General features: G+C 35.1%; 1 protein-coding gene across 1 annotated transcript in view; it reads right to left on the bottom strand.

Annotated features, from left to right (window-relative positions):
• LOC133337523 (uncharacterized) overlaps positions 1-21,494 on the bottom strand; it is a 93,288-nt gene that overhangs the window by 43,154 nt on the left and 28,640 nt on the right. The window contains exons 2-4 of the mRNA XM_061545742.1: positions 20,374-21,426; positions 18,791-20,307; positions 13,804-14,578 (exon numbers count right to left, since the gene is read on the bottom strand). Of these exons, the coding sequence (XP_061401726.1) occupies positions 13,804-14,578; positions 18,791-20,307; positions 20,374-21,420 (3,339 nt within the window). The 5' untranslated portion in view covers positions 21,421-21,426. The remainder of the gene's footprint in view (positions 1-13,803; positions 14,579-18,790; positions 20,308-20,373; positions 21,427-21,494) is intronic.

The raw sequence follows: 21,494 nt of genomic DNA, 5'->3' as shown, positions 1-21,494 counted from the left end.
CTTTCGATTTGCACGAAATTTGGCATAGCGTACTGAATTAAGTCTAGAATATTATGTGTTAAGTTTTGTATAAATCGGTTCAGATTTTGATATAGCTCCTATATATACTTTCGTCCGATTTAAGGTATGTGCTGGACAAAGTCCCTAAATATTATTCGATTTGCAAGAAATTTGGCACAGCGTACTGAATTAAGCCAAGAATTAAGTCTAGAATGATGTTTTTTGAATTTCGTGTAAATCGGTTCAGATTTGTATATAGCTCCCGTATATCTAATCCTACAAATTTGGTCAATAAAAGCGGCACTGGTTTGTAAGAGCTTGAGAGCTGTCATGATGTACAACGAATTGTGTATAACTTAGAACTGTCCTTCCTCTTAACTTGCTTAAGCAGAACAGTTGTCATATGACTAATTTTGCTTAAGAAATAGACGATACTAAATTTGGTATCATTTACTACTCCTTGTTCTTCTTTAATATTTACTTCGAAAAAAATCATGCATCATGCAATCCAATGGAAATCTTATAGTACTCAATTTTAGCATTCCAGCTCTATCAGTTCACTTTAAATACCAAATTTAGTGCTTCCTACATACCCCCGTTCCAACACCCCAACAGTGTTACTAACTTCAAATTTCAAGATTCTAGCTCAATCGGTACACACAAACCAAAATTTGATACAATTTAGTGCAAATTTCCAAAACTTCCTACGAACCCATATCCTACACGTCAATAATGATCCTATTTTCAAATTTCAAAATCCCAGCTCTATTAGTTCACCCAAAATTAAAATTGTACCAAATTTAGTACCCATAAGTATGAACCATAACCTAAATATTATTTCCAAGCTTCAGTGTTCTAACTCTATCGGTTCACTCAAATACACATTTAGTACCATTTAGTACATATTAGTACGAAAACTTTCAACAAAATTCAATAATATACCTCAACAGTGACCTAACCACCATAATTATAGGATTCCAGCTCTATTGGTTCAACCAAAATTTAAATTGTACTAAACTTAGTTCACATTAGTACGAATTTCCAAAACTTTCTGCATAGCCCAATCCTACACTCAGCCCAAATTTAAATTGTACCACATTTAGTTCACATGTGTTCCAAAACTTCCTTAATAGCTCAATCCTACATATGATCGTAACTCAAAATTTCAGGATCCCAGGTCTATCAGTTCATCCAAATCCAAATTGTACCATTTATAGTACGTTTTGGTACCTTTCGTAAACATAGATAAAAAATGTCCAAAACTACGTACATATCCCAATTCTAGACACCGACGGTGATGTTTCATTTCAGGATTCCAGCTCCATTTGTACCTCTAAATTAAATATGTACAAAATATTGAACCATACAGTACCTTTCGTAAACATGAGTACACGCTTTCAAAACTATCCCCTTATAACGACCCTACTTCTCAATCTTGATTTGTATTTCAAATATTAAGTTTTTAGCTCTATCCCTTCACATGCTACGAAAGTATAACTAAGTTAGTACATTTTCGCATACTTATAGTTCGAATGGTCAAAACCCCTTTGGTACATCTATCCAAAACTCCATCAATGATCTTAACCCAAATTTCGGAGTTCTAGCTCAGGTGCGCCAAATACAAATGGTACCATATTTAGTACTTTTTCGTATCGTTCTAACACGAATTTCCAAAAACCCAGCCTTATCTCACACCTTTGCACTAAGAGTAAAGATTTTTGAATTATCTCCGTGAATCTTTAAAAAGGTAGAGCATTTCACAATGATTTGGAACCTCCATGTCTTTATCCATTTGTCATATATTTACATTTTACTCGCAGAGGAATGTTCGCTTGGGTAGTATTTTAAAACACCTTTAATTATTTACCCCTAATTCCAAAATAGGAAACTATTTAAATTATTCCAGCTTAACGCACAAATATGCATAACAGGGGTTTTCAACCCTCATCACTCCCATATTCAACAGACAAAAAAACTCCACTACCATTGTTTGAAAAATCCATCCCCAGTTACCTCATTTTAATCATGTGAACAGTAATTGTGTTGTCTTTCCTTTTTTTAATCAAACTTACAACAATTACAAGAAACAAAAACAAAACAAAGACAATAGCCATTATAAACTAACACCTTTGAAAAAGTAACATAAGCAGCATTTCTCTTCTACACATCTCTCTTTTGAAGAAGAGTCCAAAGATAAAATGCTGTTATTTGCACACACACACACAAAGGAGGAGTAACTGTAACGGCCCCAATGTGATTAGTGAAATAAGAGTGTGGACGGGGGGAGAATTGATGGGTTATACTCTCCCACTATCACTGAGAGCAATGTCTGCTACTGTTATTTCCCCCACCAAAACAACGGGAGAAGTAAATATTTATTCAATGTGACTACAGAGAAAGAGAACGTGGGAGAGTTGTAGGGTATTATACTCCAACACTATCATTGGGTATGTGGGGAGTATTGTGTGTTACTGTTATTTCAATTGTTTGTGTGCGTATGTGCGACTGACAGTATAAGAATGCCGTATTATGAGAACTGTGTGTGTATTAGATGAGAGATAGAAGTTTTCAATTTTGTTTGTTTGTGATAAAATGTTAACAGTTGGGAAAGTTTGAAATGAAATATGTTAATGTAGTGGCTAAAAACACAAAGACAGACACACTTACACATATGTATATCCTTACTGGAAATAAATTTTAATATAGAGGGGGGAAAACGGCAAGGATAATGAGGAAAGAAGCTGTATTTTTATGATACACATACAATATTATACGCAGGTGCAATTATTAGTGTGTGTACATAATGGGATATAAAGAACCAAAAAAAGGAAAGAAAACAACAACAACAAATAATAATAACAACAACAAGAAAACTACGTTGGAAATAATGTTTTTTTTGTGGTTTTTGAAAATTATTAAATTGGAAAACAGAGAAAGAATGAAAATAAAAAACTTAAAAGAAAATAAGCAACAACATTTATGTAGACCAACCATCCATAGAAATACTTAACAGTGTGAAGAAGAAGAGGAAGTTTTCAAAAAGGTGGATGTTTGCATGGCTGAGATGAGTTTAGACAGATAGATTTTTTTTCGAAAAGAAAAAAAAGTATGGAAAACAATTTTTGTTTGTTTTTTACACTGGCTTTCTTGAAAGAAAAAATTATACAATTTTTTCCATCACTTGGTTTTTTTATATTTTATAATTTAATATTTTTTTTAAATTTTTTTCATAGATTAATTTTGTTTTTCTGTGGCACACATTTTTCATTTTCCACAAGAAAATAATATTTTCTTTTTTTTTGGGGAATTTCGGCTGGAGGCCCACTTGCACATGCCACATATGTACATGGATATAGACATAAACACACGAACACACACACACGCTTAAGAAAATTCTTTTCGTTTTGTTTCAATTAACATGTTTTGTTTTATTTTTCATTTTTTCGCCATTCATTTAAACAAATGTATGCAATGTGTACTTGTTGTTGTTGTTGCTTTTCTTTCATTTAAACAATTTTTTTTTCTCTCACTCTCACAAATTCATTTAATAATTTTCACAAGAAAAAAAAACAAATTTTTTATGTTTTCCACCACAGCATTTTTTTTTATTTCAAATTTCAAAACATTTTCTTTAAAATTTTTTCCGAAAATAAAAATTAAAAATTTATTTTAATTTTTTTTCTTATCATTACTTTAATTTCCCAAAAAAATAAATTACAAATTTTCTTCTTTTTCTTCACAACAAAATCATGAAAATTCTATATTTTTCTTAATTTTTCTCCGTTTTCTCGATTTCATATACCGTCGACGGCAACGGACGACAACAACGACGTTGCTACTTTCAGCTTTGGTTATAATGACTGACGATATGATTACTGGCTGTGGCTGCTGCTTGTCGTGGTGGTGTTGCTGTCGATGGAAAAAATTTTATATTTACTACAGTCTAATAATGTACAACTACTACTGAAAGTTTATTTTTTGTTTTCGGGCAACAAAACAGTGGCAACAGCAGCAACCATCCACAAAAAATTGTCTTATACTTTGCAAAAACAGTTTGTTCCACTCACACTCTCAGCAAGGATGATTTACTCTTTGTTGGTCATAACTCTCTTTGGTGAAAATGTTAGCAGCAACAGGAATTGCTTTGAGTTTAGGGTTGCCATTCTAAGGATATTTATTTTCAGAAAAAAAACAGGATGTTCGAAATTTTTAATTAAAGATCCTTAGAAAATAAAGATGGAATTTTTTATCCAGAAATGAGGACGCTAATGCTTTTTCTTTCGGCAACAGTTGTCTTTTTTTAAGGAAAAAATTCGCCTTTGTACTTTTTTCTATAGAAAAAATCGGCCACAGTTCTTTTTTTATAGAAAATTCGGTCACAGTTAATTTTTTCTATAGAAAAAATCCAACCTCAGTTGATGATTTTTTCTATAGAAAAAAATCCAGGCTCAGTTGATGATGTTTTCCTATAGAACAAAATCAACTTTAGTTGATAATTTTTTCCTATAGAAAAAAATCAACTTTAGTTTATAAATTTTACCTATAGAAAAAAATCATCCTTAGTTGATAATTTTTTCTATAGGACAAAATTTTTCTATAGAAAAAAAAGAAAAACAACATCAGTTCCTGAGAGTGTTTTCCATAAAAAAAAATCCATCTCAGCTCCGAAGGTTTTTTTCTATAGAAAAAAGATCAACCCATTCCCTGAAAAGTTTTTCTATACAAAAAATCAACCTCAGTTCCTAAGCATTTCTATAGAAAGAAATTCAAGCTCAGTTCCAGAAGATTTTTTTTCTAAAGAAAAAAAATCAAGCTCAGTTTCAGAGGATTTTTCCTTTAAAGAAAAATTTAAACTCAGTTCCTGAGGATTTTTTTATTGAAAGAAACTCAAACACAGTTCCTGAAACCCAGTTCTATAGAATTCAATTTTGGTTCTCGAGAATTTTTTTATAGAAAAAAATTCAAACTCAGTTCCTAAGGATTTTCTCAACAAAAAAAATTAAAATTCAGTTTCAGAGGATTTTTCCTATAGAAAAAAATTCGATTTCAGTTCATGAAGATTTTTTTTCTATAGAAAAAAAATGTAAAAGCTCCTGAAGGACTTTTTTCTAAAAAAAGGACTTTTTCTATAGAACAAATTTGAACTCAGCCCCTGAGAATATTTTTGAAGTTATTTTTTATAAGAAAAATCGAACTCAGCTCCTGAAGATTTTTTTCTATTGAAAAAATTCGAACTAGGCTCCTAAGGATTTTTTCTATAGAAAAAAATCCGATCTCAGTTCCTAAGGATTAATTTGTCTATAATCTATACTCAGCTCCTGAGTATTTTTTCTATAAAAAAAATTGAACTCAATTTCTGAAGGTTTTTTTTCTATAGAAAAATTTAAAACTCAGTTCATTTTTTCATATAGAAAAAATTCAAACTCAGCTACTGGGGATTTTTTCTATAGCAAAATTTCAAAATCAGTTCCTGAGGATTTTTCTATATAAAAATTCAAAATCAGTTCCTGAGGATTTTTTCTATAAAAAATTCAACTTAGTTACTGAGGATTTTTTTCTTTAGAAAATAATTCAATCTCATTACCTGATGTTTTTATAGAAAAAATTGTACCTGAGTGTAGAAAAAAATTTAAAATTTAAATTTTGGAAAAAATTTAACCTGAGTTCCTCAGTTCCTGAGGATTTTTTCTATAGAAAAAAATTAACTCAGATTCTGAGAATTTTTTATAGAAAAAAATTCAACATCATTACCTGATGTTTTTTATAGAAAAAAATTTAAGCTCAGTTCCTAAGGATTTTTTCCTGTAGAAACAAATTTAAGCTGAGTTCCTGAGTTTTGTTTCTAAAGAATAAATTCAAGCTCAGTTCCTGATGATTTATTTTTTCTATAGAAAAAAACAGAGTTCGAATTTTTCTCTATTAAAGTTTTTATTCATCCAATAAAAATCGTAGAATATTATCCAATGATTTTTTGCTATAAATCACCATGGCATCCCATCCGTTATTATTTTATCTCATTATGTTTAAACATGCGCCAATATAATATTGTTTTGTTTTGGGAGATTTCAAAGAGTATTTGCCTACAGTCCAACTGTTTATTTCTCTATCACAGTTACTCTCTTCTTAGAACTCTCCATAAAGTCCCCCCACATGAACGCCCATTGCCTGTATTACCAACAATGTGGTTTAATTCCTTTATACAGGAGAGCAAGAGATACAAAGAGTCATATGAGCATTATGTGCCAGTAGCAACAGTTTGCCATTGTTCTCATGCGTCCTCTCTCTCACTCTCCTATTTAGTTTGCACCAACAGTGAAGCCAATTCTCCATTGTTTATTTTTTGGTTTGTTTTGTTGTTATTATTTTTGTTGCTGCTCTATATTTGTGATTTGTTGGTGTTGTTGTTCTTATTGGCTTGTTGTTCATACCGCCTGCCATAGATTTTGCATTCGACAAGTGGGAAATTGCATACGGCACGATTAGTGTTGTTGTTGGCTGTCGTTTTCTTCTTCATTTTCGGTTTTTGGGGGTTTTCTTTGTCTGTTTGTTTTGTTTATAGAATAAAAATGAAGAAGTAGCAGCAACACACACATGTTGGCACACAACAATTGTTATCGCCTCAATGGAGGGGATCTAGCCATAATGAAGACATACGGAATATGGTTGCTTGTTGTAATGAAGCTATTTATTTTGTTTGTTATTGTGACCCATCACTGCTTTTTTCGTTTGTTTGTTTAGTTTTGGCAAATGTTCCTGATTTTTATTCCCTTTTCAGATTCTTCCTCTTCTAGATGAGGTGTGAAATAAAATTACAATTTGGTGGTGCTGGATCTCATTGGAATAATTCATTCATTTTGTTTTTTTCTGTTTCAACGATATTTAATGAGAATTTTATGGTGGCAAGGAAAAAAAACCGAACAATGATCGAAACAATTTCGCCGTCTAGTTGAGGTGAAGAAACTTAAAACAAATGGTTGATTGACGAAGACTGGGCAGAACATGAAGTAGAAAAACAAACGTACATTGATTGAGCAAATGTTGGCAATATGCATTCATAACCTACACTACTACGGCTCGTAATGGGATAAGGTTTTGTAATGAAGACATCATGTGTGTGCTCATGTGTGATGTTGTATGTGTGTTTGTGTGAATGTGTTTAAATGTCTGCCGTTGTGTGAATATAAAAATCAATATATATTACCACTGCCACAGAGGTGTTAAATACTTATACACTCCGTTAATGATATAGAATGACTGAATTAAGTTAATTGCTATGCTGTACATTAGGTTGTAATAGCAAATGATGTGCTAATTTCTATGCGGTTCTCCACCTCATATTTCAAAATAGTTTTCGTTAGATAATTTAAATAGTTATACAAATATTAATATGGACACATACAAAGTAAAAAATGGTGAAATTTGAACCGAATTAACTGAAAAACTATCAATGTCTCCTTAGATACTAGGGCGTATGATTTACGTTATAAAGTATACGCAGTGGACAACTAAGAGTAAGGATTTGAAAATAATTTTCAACATATGAAAATGATTTTTATATACAGAACTCCTCAGTTTGTTTTTAATCGATCTAAACCGAAGCTATTTTTTCTATAGAAAAAAAAAACATCCTCAGAAACGGAGGATGAATTTTTTTCAATGACATAAATCTTGGGAAATATATTCTTAAGAAGAGCGATTTTTCGATAAAAAAAAATAACCTCGATTTGTTTCTATAGGAAAAAAATGTCGTCAGTAAGATAAGTTGAATTTGCTTTTTTTAAAAAAAGTAGTCTACTAAAAAATAGAGAACTCTTCAGTTTTTTCATCGATCTAAACTAAAGTAATTTTTTTTATAGAAAAAATCTCCTCAGAAACAGAGGATGAATTTTTTCCAATGACAAAAATCTTGGGAAAAATATTCTTAAGAAGAGTGATTTTTCTATAAAAAAATAACCTCGATTTGTTTCTATAAGAAAAAAAAGATAGGTTGAATTTGTTTTTCAAAAAAAGTAGTCTACTAAAATGGGCTTGATTTTTTTCTATAGAAAAAAACCTTTTGAAATGGGATTGAATCTTTTCTATAGAAAAAACTTCAGGGAACGGGATTAAATTTTTTTATACCCTTGACCACACTGTGGTACAGGGTATTATGTCTTTGTGCATATGTTTGTAACAGGCAAAAGGAATCGAGATAGACACATGGTTCCATTTGAGAATATGCATAGAATCACCTTCTGAGTCGATTTATGCATGCCCGTCCATCCGTCGGTTGATGTAAAATGTAAACGAAATACAGGTCGCATTCATCATCCGATTTGGATGAAACTTGGCACAGCTCATTTATTTGGCCCAAACACACAACCTATTTAAATTGGGAAAAATCGGTTCAGATTTAGATGTAGCTTCCATATATATTTTCATCCGATTGGTAAATGGTGTGCCAAGGTCCCTATATATCTTTCGATATGTACGAAATTTGGGACAGGGTATTGAGTTAAGTCTGGAATGATGTGTGTTAAGTTTCGTGAAAATCGATTCAGATTTGGATATGACTCCCATATATATTTTCGTCCGATTTATAGTAAATGGTGCACCAAAGACCCTATGTTATCTTCGATTTGCATGAAATTTTGCATAGCGTACTAAATTAAGTCTAGAATGATGTGTGCTAAGTTTCGTGGAAATCGTTTTAGATTTAGATATAGCTCCCATAAAAAAATAACCCCAAGAACTGAGATTTATTTGTTTGTTTACATCAGGAACTGAGGTTGATTTTTTTGTTTCTATAAATCAATTTTAGTTCCTGAGATTATTTTTTTCTTTAGAAAAAAATAATTTTTTCTATAGGAAAAAATCAACATCAGTTTCTGATGTAAACAAAAAAATCAATCTCAGGGGGTTTTTCAGAGAGAGTATTTTACAAATATAGTTTGTTAATATTTATTTCAAGATTTTGAATATTTATTTCATAAATTGTAATTTATTTATATCAAAAAAAATATTCACTGCTCAATTTTTATGTAGAAAAAATACTTCAATAGAATAAATCAATCAAAACAAAAAAACAAAAACTAAGAAAAAAATTAAATGTTTAATAAAAAACATTCAAATTCTGTTCCTAACAATTATATCTATAGACACAATATTTATTCTCAATCCCTGAATTCAATTGTAAATCGGTTTGGAATCATGGTTACCGGTGTTGTACCATTAAAACACAAAGCCAACATCTAAATAAACACTTTTTTTCAAGTATCAACCCTTTTGAACAGAACACTGCTTTACAGTATAAGAGAAAACATTCTGACAAAAGCTTTTTTGGAAAAAAAATCTCTTCAAGTTTTCCTTTCTCTCTTTTGTTGGTTTAGCATCACACCATACACCCAACAAAAGGAAAATGTCAAAATAAAAGTAAACATTGTTCAAATAGAATAAGACAAAATAAAGAGGAAAACAGAAAACAAAAAATTGAACAAAATACTATACATAAATTTGGTTTGCCAGCTAGTGAGTGGCCTTGTGTTGAAACTGAAGGAGAGGAAAAGGAAAACATTAAAAAAAGAATACAGTGACCCACAGACACTCCATCCACCATATGCAATGATTTTAAATTGCCAAACAGCTAACCAACCACTTTAAAATTAAAGCAAGCACGCACGCATCTATCCATCCAACCACACACCTTATAATGTTGGGGCATAGTCCAACAACAGCAAGAATAACAGCAACAACAACATGTAACACCCAAACGAATACACGACAAACGAACGAGTAATCCAAACAAAAAAAGTGCACCACACACACGTGTCTCGTGTCTAGACAAGAAATGCTATGATTCTCCTCAACGATTCACACTCTCTTACTCTCACAGTTGTGGTTATACTTTTGTTTCCTCACTCTAATTGATTTGTGAGTTCTTAGAAAACATTAAACAACCACTATCTGCGTTGTTCTCACCCCTCCACCCCATTCCAACTCTCTTTGGTGTTTAACAGACAAACATTGAACAGCACCCAATGTAATGGGGCAAAAGAAACAGAGTAAAAACTTTTTAGTTGTTGTTGTTTGTTTGCTGTAAACAAAACAAATAGGTGAGCAACATGCGTAACGTAATGGAAAATTGCACAAAAAGCACTGAGTGTGTGTGTGCGTGAGAGAGTGGCTGACTGGTTGCCTGGTTAGTTGTTCAAGTATGAAACATAAATGATAGAGAAAGAACAACAAAAACCACAACGAAATAAATGTAATCGACCAGCAATTACAACAAAGTATGAACCGAAAAATTGGCTCCACAAACACACAACAACAACACTCACGTGTGTAATTGCCTGCGATTCATGCTGGGGTTGAAAAATTGCCACAAATTGTGAATTACAAAGAGAGCCGAAAGCAAAAGCAGTGGCACGAGTCAAACCACATAAAAAAGAGTTGCGAAATAATGAAGCAATGAAAATGGGAAACAAACAAAATATAACAACAACAAGAAATATTACAAGAGAAAATAGAACAGATGGGCCAATAAATCTGTATATTCTGTTTGTAGCGGGACCTGTTGCTGGTTATTGCTTATTTTTTTCGAAGTACTAGAACATGGTACAAAATAGGGGAGAATGGGGTAAACGAGAGAAGTAGACAATAGGGTATTATGTAAAATGATGTAAATGCAAATAAAAGAGAAGTTTTCAATAAGATCTGAATGTTAAAAAGTTTTCTGAAATCCAAATTCCAGGATTTAAATTTCCCATATCAAATTCCGTTCCACATGGAAATATTATTTTAAATTAATTTAACATAAATACCGCGGAGAAATATCAATATCCAGGAGAAATATCCAGAGGTTCGTATAGGCTATGAGAAGGTATGAGGAGTAATTTATTGGTCCGAATATGCATGAGGAACCTCTAGTGACCGTCTATTTTAACAGCATTTCTATAGGGGCCCATCTAATTTGGGAGGAGTTCTTGAGAGGTCAGACTAGGTTATGTGGAAGTTTCTAGAGGTTTGTTTGGAATATGCGAGTTTGTCAACGGCTTCGAAATGGCTTGGGTAGGACCCTATAGGTCAGAAAAAAATATTAAGAAGTTTTAAGAGATCCTGTCTACGTATGATATGAGAATTAAGTTTATGAAAGTTTTCGCATAAAGCTGGGTATTATGTGAAATGATTTAAATGCAAATAAAAGAGAAGTTTAAATAACATCTGAATATTAAAAAAGTTTTCTAAAATCCAAACTCCAGGATTTAAATTTCCCAGGTGTATCCTATGGAAATATTATTTTAAATTAATTTAACATAAATACCACGGTTGATGTGATGGTACGTCTATACAAATCCGCTTATCCAGAGGTCTATGTAAAATTATTTATTGGTCCGAGAGGTTATGAAGCCACTAGAGGGCCATCTATTTTATCAGGAGTGCTATAGAGGCCCATCTAATTTATGAATTGTTCTTTAGAGGTCAGATTAGGTTATGTGGAAGTTTCTATAGGAAATATGAGGAAGTCTCTAGAGGTCCGTTTGGCATATGGGAGTTTATCAACCGCTTCAAAAAGGTTTTGGGTAAGCACCTATAGGCCAGATTAAATTATTTGGAAGCTTAAAGAGACCCATTCTAGGTTCTGAGAATTATTTAGAGGTCCGAATAAGATATATGTGGCGCTATCTATATGTTTGAATAGGTCATTAACGGTTGTGATTAGTTTCGAGAGGTTATGACGAGTAATCTTTAGGTCCGAATAGATGTGACGAACCCTAGAGGTTCGTTTAAGATACTGACGAATTATCTCAAATATGATATAAGAGAGTCCGCATAGGTTATGAGGATTAATCAGTCGCTTCGAAAAGTTTTTGGGTACACCTCTATAGGTAAGAATAAATTATTAAGAATTTTAGGTTATGATGTTATTTAGAGGTCAGCATAGGCTATAAAGAGGTATGTAGAGGTCCGAAAAGGCTATAATTATTAAGAATTTTTAAGAGACGCCATTTAGGTTGTAAGAATTATTTAGGTTATGATGTTATTTAAAGGACGGCATAGGCTATATAGAGGTAAATTATAAAGATGTTTAGATTATAAGACTTATTTAGGTTATATAAAGTGGAGTTATCTACAGGTGTTCCTAGAAATTGGTCCGCATAGAAATTCTCTTATGAGGTCCGCATAGGCTATTAGAAGTTAAGGAGAAGTTATAAGTTATGAGTTTATAATCCGTAGGATTTCGGAATCTCTAGGTCAGAAAAAGCGTTTTAAGAGAGCCATTTTAGTTATAAAAAGTTATTTAGAGATATGTAGAGGTCCGAATAGGTTCCGAGGATTTATCTAGAGGTTCGAATAGGTTATTAGAAAGCATCTAGATGGCCGCATTGCCCTTGAGAAGTTATGAGGAGTAATCCATATAGGTCCAAAAAGACCTATGGAGTTCTCTGGAGGTCGGAATAGCATTTGAGAAGTTTTGTTTAGGTTCGAAAATTTTATGAGAAAGTCTCTAGAAGTCTGCAAAGGCTATGCGGAACTACTAACCTTTTCGAAAAGGTTTTGTGTAGGTCTCTATAGGTCAGAATAAATTATTTGGAGATATTATGATCCATCTGTCTTATGAGCAGTTATTAAGAGGTATGTAGATGTTCGAATAGGTTATCTAGAATTTCTAATAGGCTATAAGAAATGATCTAGAGGTCCGCAAGGCCTTTGCAAAGTTATCGAGAGGTCCGAATAGCTATGAGAAAGCCCCTGGAGGTCTGTCTAAGATATGAGGAGTTCTCTGGAGCTTGAAATAGGATGTGAGAAGTTTTATTTAGGTATAAACAGTTTATGGCAAAGTCTCTAAGGGTCAGCAAAGGTTGGATTATAGGTTTAGAAATCAACCGATTCGAAAATATTTTGATTAGGTCTCTATAGGTTAGACAAATTTATTCGGAAGTTTTACGAAATCCATATAGTTTATGTAGAGGTTCTAATACGTTGTTATAAATTCCCTAGAGGTCCGCATAGACTGTGAGATCTTATCGAGGTGTAACCTATGGGTCAGAATAGGTGTGAGCAAGCCCATAGTGGTTCCCCAAAGTCCTCATACCCCATGAGAAGTTTTCGAGAGGTTATGAGGTGTAACCTATAGGTCAGAATAGGTGTGAGCAAGCCCATATTGGTTCCCCAAAGTCCGCATAATCCATGAGAAGTTTTCGAGAGGTTATGAGGTGTAACCTATAGGTCCGAATAGGTATGAAAAAGCCTGTAGGCGAACCTCTATGTTATGAAAAGTGCATTAAAGGTCCATATAATTCATGTGGAGTTTTCTGATTAGAGGTCTGATTAGTTCCTATAGGTCCATCTAGATTGTGGGGAGCTTTTTGTTGAGGTTTAACAATATTATAAGAAAGACACTAGAAGTTCATATAGGTTATTATGAATAGCTTATGATAATGTATGTATAGGTTCGAATAGGTCTAAATTATAAGGAGTTACCTAGAGGTCCACAATAAATTACAATCTAATTTCTTCAAAAATAATCTCAAATTTATTTTAGACAAAATATCGCTTTCTATAATCGATAATGATATAATCGCTTTTCCACACATCACCTTTAGCCAGGTTTATAGCTTTTTCAATTTATTATATTTAATTTCAAATTCAATTAACTAAACGGTCAATATTGATTTATGGCAGACAAATTTCGCAATAAGGAATTTCCAAAACTTCCAAGAAATCTGTCCGTCACCTAAACTCGAATAAAAATAATTATCTCCCCTTATGATTAAATAAATTCCCCAAAAATATATATTTGGCCATTCTACAACTAAAACTTACCGCGAACATTTGCTGTCGCTGTTCAGACAACAACTTTTCACTGGAACCCTTTAACAGCTGAGCCAATAACTCTTGCGTGGGCAAAATATTTGTTGCATTGCCACTGGCAGCAGCAGCAGCTGCTGGTGGTGTGGAGGTCGTCGATGTTGCACCACTGCCACCACCACTACTACCTCCCGCCTTATGCTGTTTCCCCGCTGTCGTACTTGTCACATCCAGACTACGTTTCTGTTGGTGGACATGTTGCAAATGGGCCGATGGTTTCTCGCCACTGCTCATCGACTGGCTACGTTTGCTGTGGCTAGTTTTTGTCGGACTCTCCGAGGCTGCTCGCTTTTGTTCACGTTGCAGTAATGATGCTTTCGATTTGGAGGTCGGTGATGTCGCCGTCATCGACGATAATTTAGCTTCGCCACCTTTGACCAGCGGCGTTGTTGTCAATAGCATATCATCGCGACCTATGCTGGTCGTATCCAGTGTCGATTGATATTTCTTTTCGAGCGGTTTAATTAGACGCAGATCATTGTCAATGGCGTCCGATTTACTGCCAAAGGCACTGGCCCGGCTGCCACTGACGTTTTCGATTTGTGATGGTGTTGAGGCGGCACGCGTATGCTGTGGCACTGGCAGACTGGTGCCACCATTGCTGTTGTTGCCGCCACCATTGCCTGTTTTACGCACACGCATCGAATTGGAATAGTGGGGCAGTACATTGTGACTGCTACGACCACCTGCGTCATCGTTTGTAGAACGCTGGCGCCTTGGCTGTAAGGAACTGCAAAAGCAAAAAATGTGAACAAACAAAATTAGAAAAAAAAACAAAAAGCGAAATGAAAACAAAAAAAAAACCAAGAGTAGACATGTCAATATTATTTCGTTAATAAACTTTATGTTGTTATTTTAAAAACGAAAAAATATATATGTGAGAGAAAAAATTAATAGATGAGAGATGTGGAAAATAGAAAAACTGATTAAAAAAACAACAATGATATCTATGTATGTACGTCGTTTGATGTTAATGCCAAAGTAATGCTCAGTAGAGAGTGTGTTTGCATGTGGGGACACACATACTGTAGATGTGTGCTCAAAAATTCCTGGAAAATTGTGTCACTTTTATGGAACACATTAGCACGACCACAAGTGCCGCCTTCACAAAAGACAAATAAACTAGAAAACAAAACTACCCACGTATCATAATAATGGCGCATTTCCGGTTTATAGGAAAATCTAAATATATGAATGATTTTCTATAAAAAAAAAAAATTTGGCAGAAGCCACCTATTTGGCCCAAGGACGAACACTATTGAAATTGAAGAAAATCGGTTCAGATTTAGATATAGCAACCATATATATTTTTGTCCGATTTAAGGTAAATGGGGCACCAAAGTCCCTTTATATCTTTCGATTCACACGAAATTTGGCATAGAGTACTGAATTAGATCCAGAATGACGTGTGTTAAGTTTCGAGAAAATCGGTTCAGATTTAGATATAGCTCCCATATATATTTTCGTCCGATTTAAGGTAAATTGGCGCCAAAGTCCATATATATCTTTCCATTTACACGAAATTTGGAATGCGGTACGGAATTAAGTCCAGAATGAAGTGTGTTTGGTTTCGAGATAATCGGTTCAGATTTAGATATAGCTCCCATACATATTTTCGTCCGATTTAAGGTAAATGTGGCACCAAAGTCCCTATATAACTTTCGATTTGCACGAAATTTGGAATAGCTTACTGAAATAAGCCTAGAATAACGTGTGCTAAGTTTCCTGAAAATCGGTTCAGATTCTGATATAGCTCCCATATATATTTTCGTCCGATTTAAGGGAAATGGGGCGCCAAAGTCCCTATATATCTATCGATTTGCACGAAATTTGGCATAGAGTACTGTATTAGATCCAGAATGACGTGTGCTAAGTTTCGAGAAAATCGGTTCAGATTTAGATATAGCTCTCATATATATTTTCGTCCGATTTAAGGTAAATGTGGCACCAAAGTCCCTATATAACTTTCGATTTGCACGAAATTTGGAATAGCTTACTGAAATAAGCCTAGAATAACGTGTGCTAAGTTTCCTGAAAATCGGTTCAGATTCTGATATAGCTCCCATATATATTTTCGTCCGATTTAAGGGAAATGTGGCGCCAAAGTCCCTATATATCTTTCGATTCACATGAAATTTGGCATAGAGTACTGTATTAGATCCAGAATGACGTTTGCTAAGTTTCGAGAAAATCGGTTCAGATGTAGATATAGCTCCCATATATATATTTTCGTCCAATTTAAGGTATATGGGGCACCAAAGTCCCTATATATCTTCCGAATTCCACAAAATTTGTCATAGGGTACTGAATCAGGTGCAGAATGATGTGTGCCAAGTTTCGACAAAATCGGTTCAGATTTAGATATAGCTCCCATATATAGTTTCGTCCGATTTAAGTTAAATGGTGCGCCAAATTCCCTATATATCATTCGATTTGCACGATATTTTGCATAGAGTACTGAATTAGATGCAGAATGATGTGTGCCAAATTTCGAGAAAATCGTTTCATATTTAGATATAGCTCCCATATATAGTTTCGTCCGATTTAAAGTAAATGGTGCACCAAAGTCCCTATATATCTTTCGATTCACACGACATTTGGAATGGGGTACTGAATTAGGTCCAGAATGAAGTGTGTTAAGTTTCCAGATAATCGGTTCAGATTTAGATATAGCTCCCATATATATTTTCGTCCGATTTAACGTAAATGGTGCCCCAAAGTCAATATATATCTTTCGATTCGCACGAAATTTGGCATAGAGTACTGAATTAGATCCAGAATGACGTGTGGTAAGTTTCGAGAAAATCGGTTCAGATTTAGATATAGCTCTCATATATTGTTTTGTACGATTTTATGTAAATGATGCACCAAAGTCCGTATATATCTTTCGAATTGCACAAAATTTGGCATAGGGTACTGAATTAGGTCCAGAATGATGTGTGTTAAGTTTCGTGGAAATCGGTCCAGGTTTATACAGATACCATATATATTTTCGTCCGATTTAATGTAAATGGTGCCCCAAGATCCCTATATATCCTTCGATTTGCACGAAATTTGGCATAGGGTACTGAATTAGGTCCAGAATGAAGTGTGTTAAATTCAGAAAATCGGTTCAGATTTAGATATAGCTCCCATATATATTTTCGTCCGATATAACATAAATGGGGCACCAAAGTCCCTATATATCTTTCGATTTGTACGAAATTTGGAATGTGGCACTGAATTAGGTCCAGAATGAAGTGTGCTAAGTTTCGAGAAAATCGGTTCAGATTTGGATATAGCTCCCATATATATTTTCGTCCGATTTAAGGTAAATGTCCCTATTTATCTTTCGATTCACACGAAATTTGGAATGGGGCACTGAATTAGGTCCAGAATGAAGTATGTTAAGTTTCCAGGGTCAGATTTAGATATAGCTCCGAAAATACTTAATTTTTGTCTGTTTTTCTGGTCGCTCCAGAGGTTGCAATTATGGCCCAAACATCGCGAATTTTTACATGGAGAATGGGATTGGGCCAAATAATAAGCATGCCTATTTTGATAAAGATCGGTCAATATTTAGCGGGTTAAATGGACCCTGACTTTTGTGTGAAAAATTACAAAATTTGTATTCAATAGCGTATATATTTAGTCCTGAAGGATATAGACCCGAGAAATTGATAGTATATCCAAGAGGAGTGGTTGACCTTTAAATTGATACCAATTATATCGTCGTATGTATTCGGATTTGGGATGTACACTTAAATATTTACAGGTGCTTACGTATTCAGATATTATTTAGTAACCCATTACCACACTAGAGGACGATAATATCGCGCCGATCGCTTTGATATTTTCTATGAGGACCCAGGTATGTTCAAGGACAACGCCTATAATTTTCGGTGATGATCAAATAATAATATTGGGATGAAGTGGACCGAAAACTTATATTTTGTGTTTTTTTCGAGTCGATCTATAGGCCACAATTGAAAGCCGAACATTACAACACAACCCACGGTTGAAGGAAATCTGGACAAGTAATTAGAAGGGCTTTACTGAATATTGGTAATAATAATATTTAAAAAAATCTAAAACAAGGCGCGGATTTTCAGGAACAAAACATTTTATTCCAAAAAATTCTATATTTTTTTTAAAGAATCTGAAGGAATGAATTTTTATAAAACATTTTTCGAAGAATATTTAGCCGTTGAAAGAGTGGATTTTTAAAAAATATTTTTAATGTTTTTTAATATTTTTTTTTAATTATTTTTTTCAGAAATATAGGCGCGTATTTTTTTAATATTTTTTTTTTAATGACTTGGATTTTTTAATAGATTAAATATCCATAACATGGTCCGATACATGGTTATGCTTATCAACCTCCGAAAACCCAGTATACCAAATTACAGGTGCTATAGGTGAAAAATCGGGACCACTATATGGTGGCTATTCCAAATAATGGATAAATATTAAAAATGTTTTCTGTTTCTCTGCCATATTAGAGACACTTTTGTCGGAAAATTGGGTTAAAACTTTGAAAATACTGAAAACGGAGGTAGACATTTTTTCTGAGATTTTTATCAGCCTCTATGAACCCGAAATTCCAAATTACAGGTACAATTCGGTTGGAAAATGCGCCTAAACCCTTCAAAATGCTGGATAGTGGAGAACTGGAATTCTATGGAAACTATAAAAAACATAGACTGATACCACACATCGTAGGCGTAGAAGGAACTGATGTACACACGGGCATGGGTAAATCGATATGGAACTTTATTTTGATTTTGAATATATATCCATTATGGGACACCCACTGCATATTTCGAAGTTTTGCAAACGGAATGAAAATATCAAGAGGAATGGATTAAAATTGAAGTACGGGGCATAGTTTTTTTCTATTTCCTCTCTCTCTCCTTCTCTGCATCCCCTTAATAGCAAAAAAATTAAAATTTCTTCAACTCACCCATTATCCTCTCTTAGCTCCTCCAGAATTTCTTCGAAATGCTTCTTCTGCGGTTTCTTCATTTCCGCTTCCAGCATTTGTCCATAAGGACCTCGCAGAGGTCTTTTCGAAAATCGCTTAAAATCATGATCACTTGAAACGGGACTGTTACGATCACGCGGTGGTGGAGTACGATCACTTTCATTATCCGACACAGAATCGGTTCGTAAAAATGGAAAACTTTTGTGTTGTCGAGGCAAACTGATGTGTGAAGTACTTAACGAAACAGGAGGTGATGCCAATGGTGGGTCGTCTTTTTCTTCCGACGATTGACAACTAAAACTAGACATCATGGGATTTTTAGACCATACCGGTGAATGGCGATATTCCGATTCGGGGGTGTTCAAATCAAAGGAATACAGTGAGGCTGGTGTCTTATTTTCATCCGTTATGGGACTGTTGATGTACATCATATCATCTTCGGAGGAATCGGGTTTTATGGCATTTAAATTTGCAATGGATATATCCAGAGCCAGAGATTTGTGGGGTGTACCATCTGGGGCATCTGAGGGTTCTTGCCAATTTTCAATGTAGATGCCCTTACGTCGAGTGGACATATCAGCCTTACGGCGATCATCGGAACTATGTCGTGTGGGTATATTATCCAAAGAAGAACGATTTTCATTTGTTGCATCCATATCGGGTTTGGAATCTTGAGATTCACTTTCATCGGATTTCGAAGATTTATCTGGAGATTCTTCTTTTTTCCTCAGCAATTCATTGTCATCCATTTCATCGGAGGATCGCCGTACCGAAATTGTGGGTACAGATTCGCTGTCTGTTTTGGTTTCAGGTTTTTCAATATTACACTGATCGAGAGTTACCAAAGGTTCAATGGTCTCGGGTAGTATTATGAATTCTTCAGGGGCAACCTCTTCCCATTCTTGTGGAGGATTTTCCATACCCCATTCTTGGGCAGCACATTCATATACTGGGACGGGGATTAGGCAGGTTGTGGCCGTTTGCAAGAAATTATCAGGTGGCGATTCCAGGGGGATTTGTTCTTCCATAAGGGTGGCCAAGTTGGGGGAAAGTGAATCACTTTCCGAATTTTTTACCTCTGATGTGGGTGATTGTGGCTCAGAAGAGCTTTCTTTGTCATCCTGGCAATCTGATTTGGCTTCCACCAGATTTGTTGACTCCACTGTAATGGGGACCTGGGACTCATCAATAACATAATCATTATCCGATTGTATGGTATCTGTCAACGATTCCATTTTGGCATGACTGGCCTGTATGGTCACCACACTGGCTGCCTCTAGCTTATCACCACCATCCTCGGGCAGCTCATGTATGGTATCGGCCATAAATACCTCCTCTTCGGGTATCAACTCAGGCGATTCCATAACGTCTTCTAAACTTTTATCCTGACCATAACACAAATTAATACTGAACTCGGGTTTCTCTTTCAAGGGTATATAAATCCAATCGGGTTCCTTTTTGGCCACCACCTCAGCCGTTTGTGGTGGACTCTCTTTCTCCTCCACTTTGTCGTGGGATTTATCTTCCTGCCGCTTCCTTGGCCAAGTTAAACTATCCACAACACTGTTAAACAATGACGAAGATGTAGAGGAACTCGAACCGTCTACCGTTTTATCACGTCTCAAACGATCGCGCAGGGCACTCAAAGCCGATTTCTTATATTTACCCGCCGAATAATCGATTTGCGAAAACGATGCCGAACGAAATGGCATTCCCTTAGGACTGCTACTATTGGGTGTGAGTTCCGTGCGCGCCACTTTACTTTTGCCTGCCTTCGCTGCACTTCGACTACTATTTGATGTGGCCGTGGCAGTTTCATCTTCTGACAGACACTCGGGTAGGGCGGCGGATGGTGGCGGAGATTTCGATTCACGTTTCATTAGCAACACTTCCAAATTGGAGAGCGAGGCGTTGCTCTTCAGGTTGGTGGGAGAGGCCAGCGGTGTGGTCGAGGCCGAGAGTGATGAGTATTTGGTGGCATTGTTTACATTTAATTGCTCGATGCCCTTCTCCTCCAGCACCACCCCCGATTCCATGGAGATTTGTTTCTGTAGATGGCGCAGTGGTCGTGAGGTTTTACTTGGCTCATCCTGATCCATTAGCAATATATCATCGGAATGCGTCGACATGAATGACAGAATTGGTTCGTTGTTGTTGTTGGTGTGGTTGTCACTGCAATGATTGCTGCTGCCGCCGTTGTTGTTGTTATTGTTGGCTGAGTTTTCCGCCAACAAAAGTGACGTTGAAGGTGATGATTTTTCACTGGCATCAGCCTTATCGAAACTTGTTGAGGCCGACGGTGTGGATGGTGTGGATGAACGTTGTCTTCTTGGCGGTGGCATGGGGGGAGGGGTTGGTGATGAACTGCGACAGCCACTGCCCCCACCACCCTTATCACCACCCACTCTCAATAATTCGGTAAGTTCACGCAATCGTTCAGTTTTTTCGGATGATTTGCGTTGTTTCGAAGTGCCACACGAATCAGCTGCTGCCGATGTTGTTGCTATTGCTGTAGAATTTTTGTTGGACACGTTTGTTGTGCTTGGCGATGATTTGCGGCCAAAACCTAAACGTTGAAAACGATCCAATGTATTACGTCGTTTTTCCATAGTGATCTGAAAATAGCAAAGCAAAAAGAAAATGAATACATTAAAATAAAGGAAAATAACACACAAAACGGAAT

This window comes from Musca vetustissima, unplaced genomic scaffold (assembly GCF_032173495.1).
Source record: "Musca vetustissima isolate MV318-11 ecotype Yass unplaced genomic scaffold, APGP_CSIRO_Mvet_v1 utg71041, whole genome shotgun sequence".
Classification (NCBI taxonomy): Eukaryota; Metazoa; Arthropoda; class Insecta; order Diptera; family Muscidae; genus Musca; species Musca vetustissima.
Note: the sequence above shows the minus strand (reverse complement) of the source record. Positions and strands in the feature narration are given on the sequence as shown.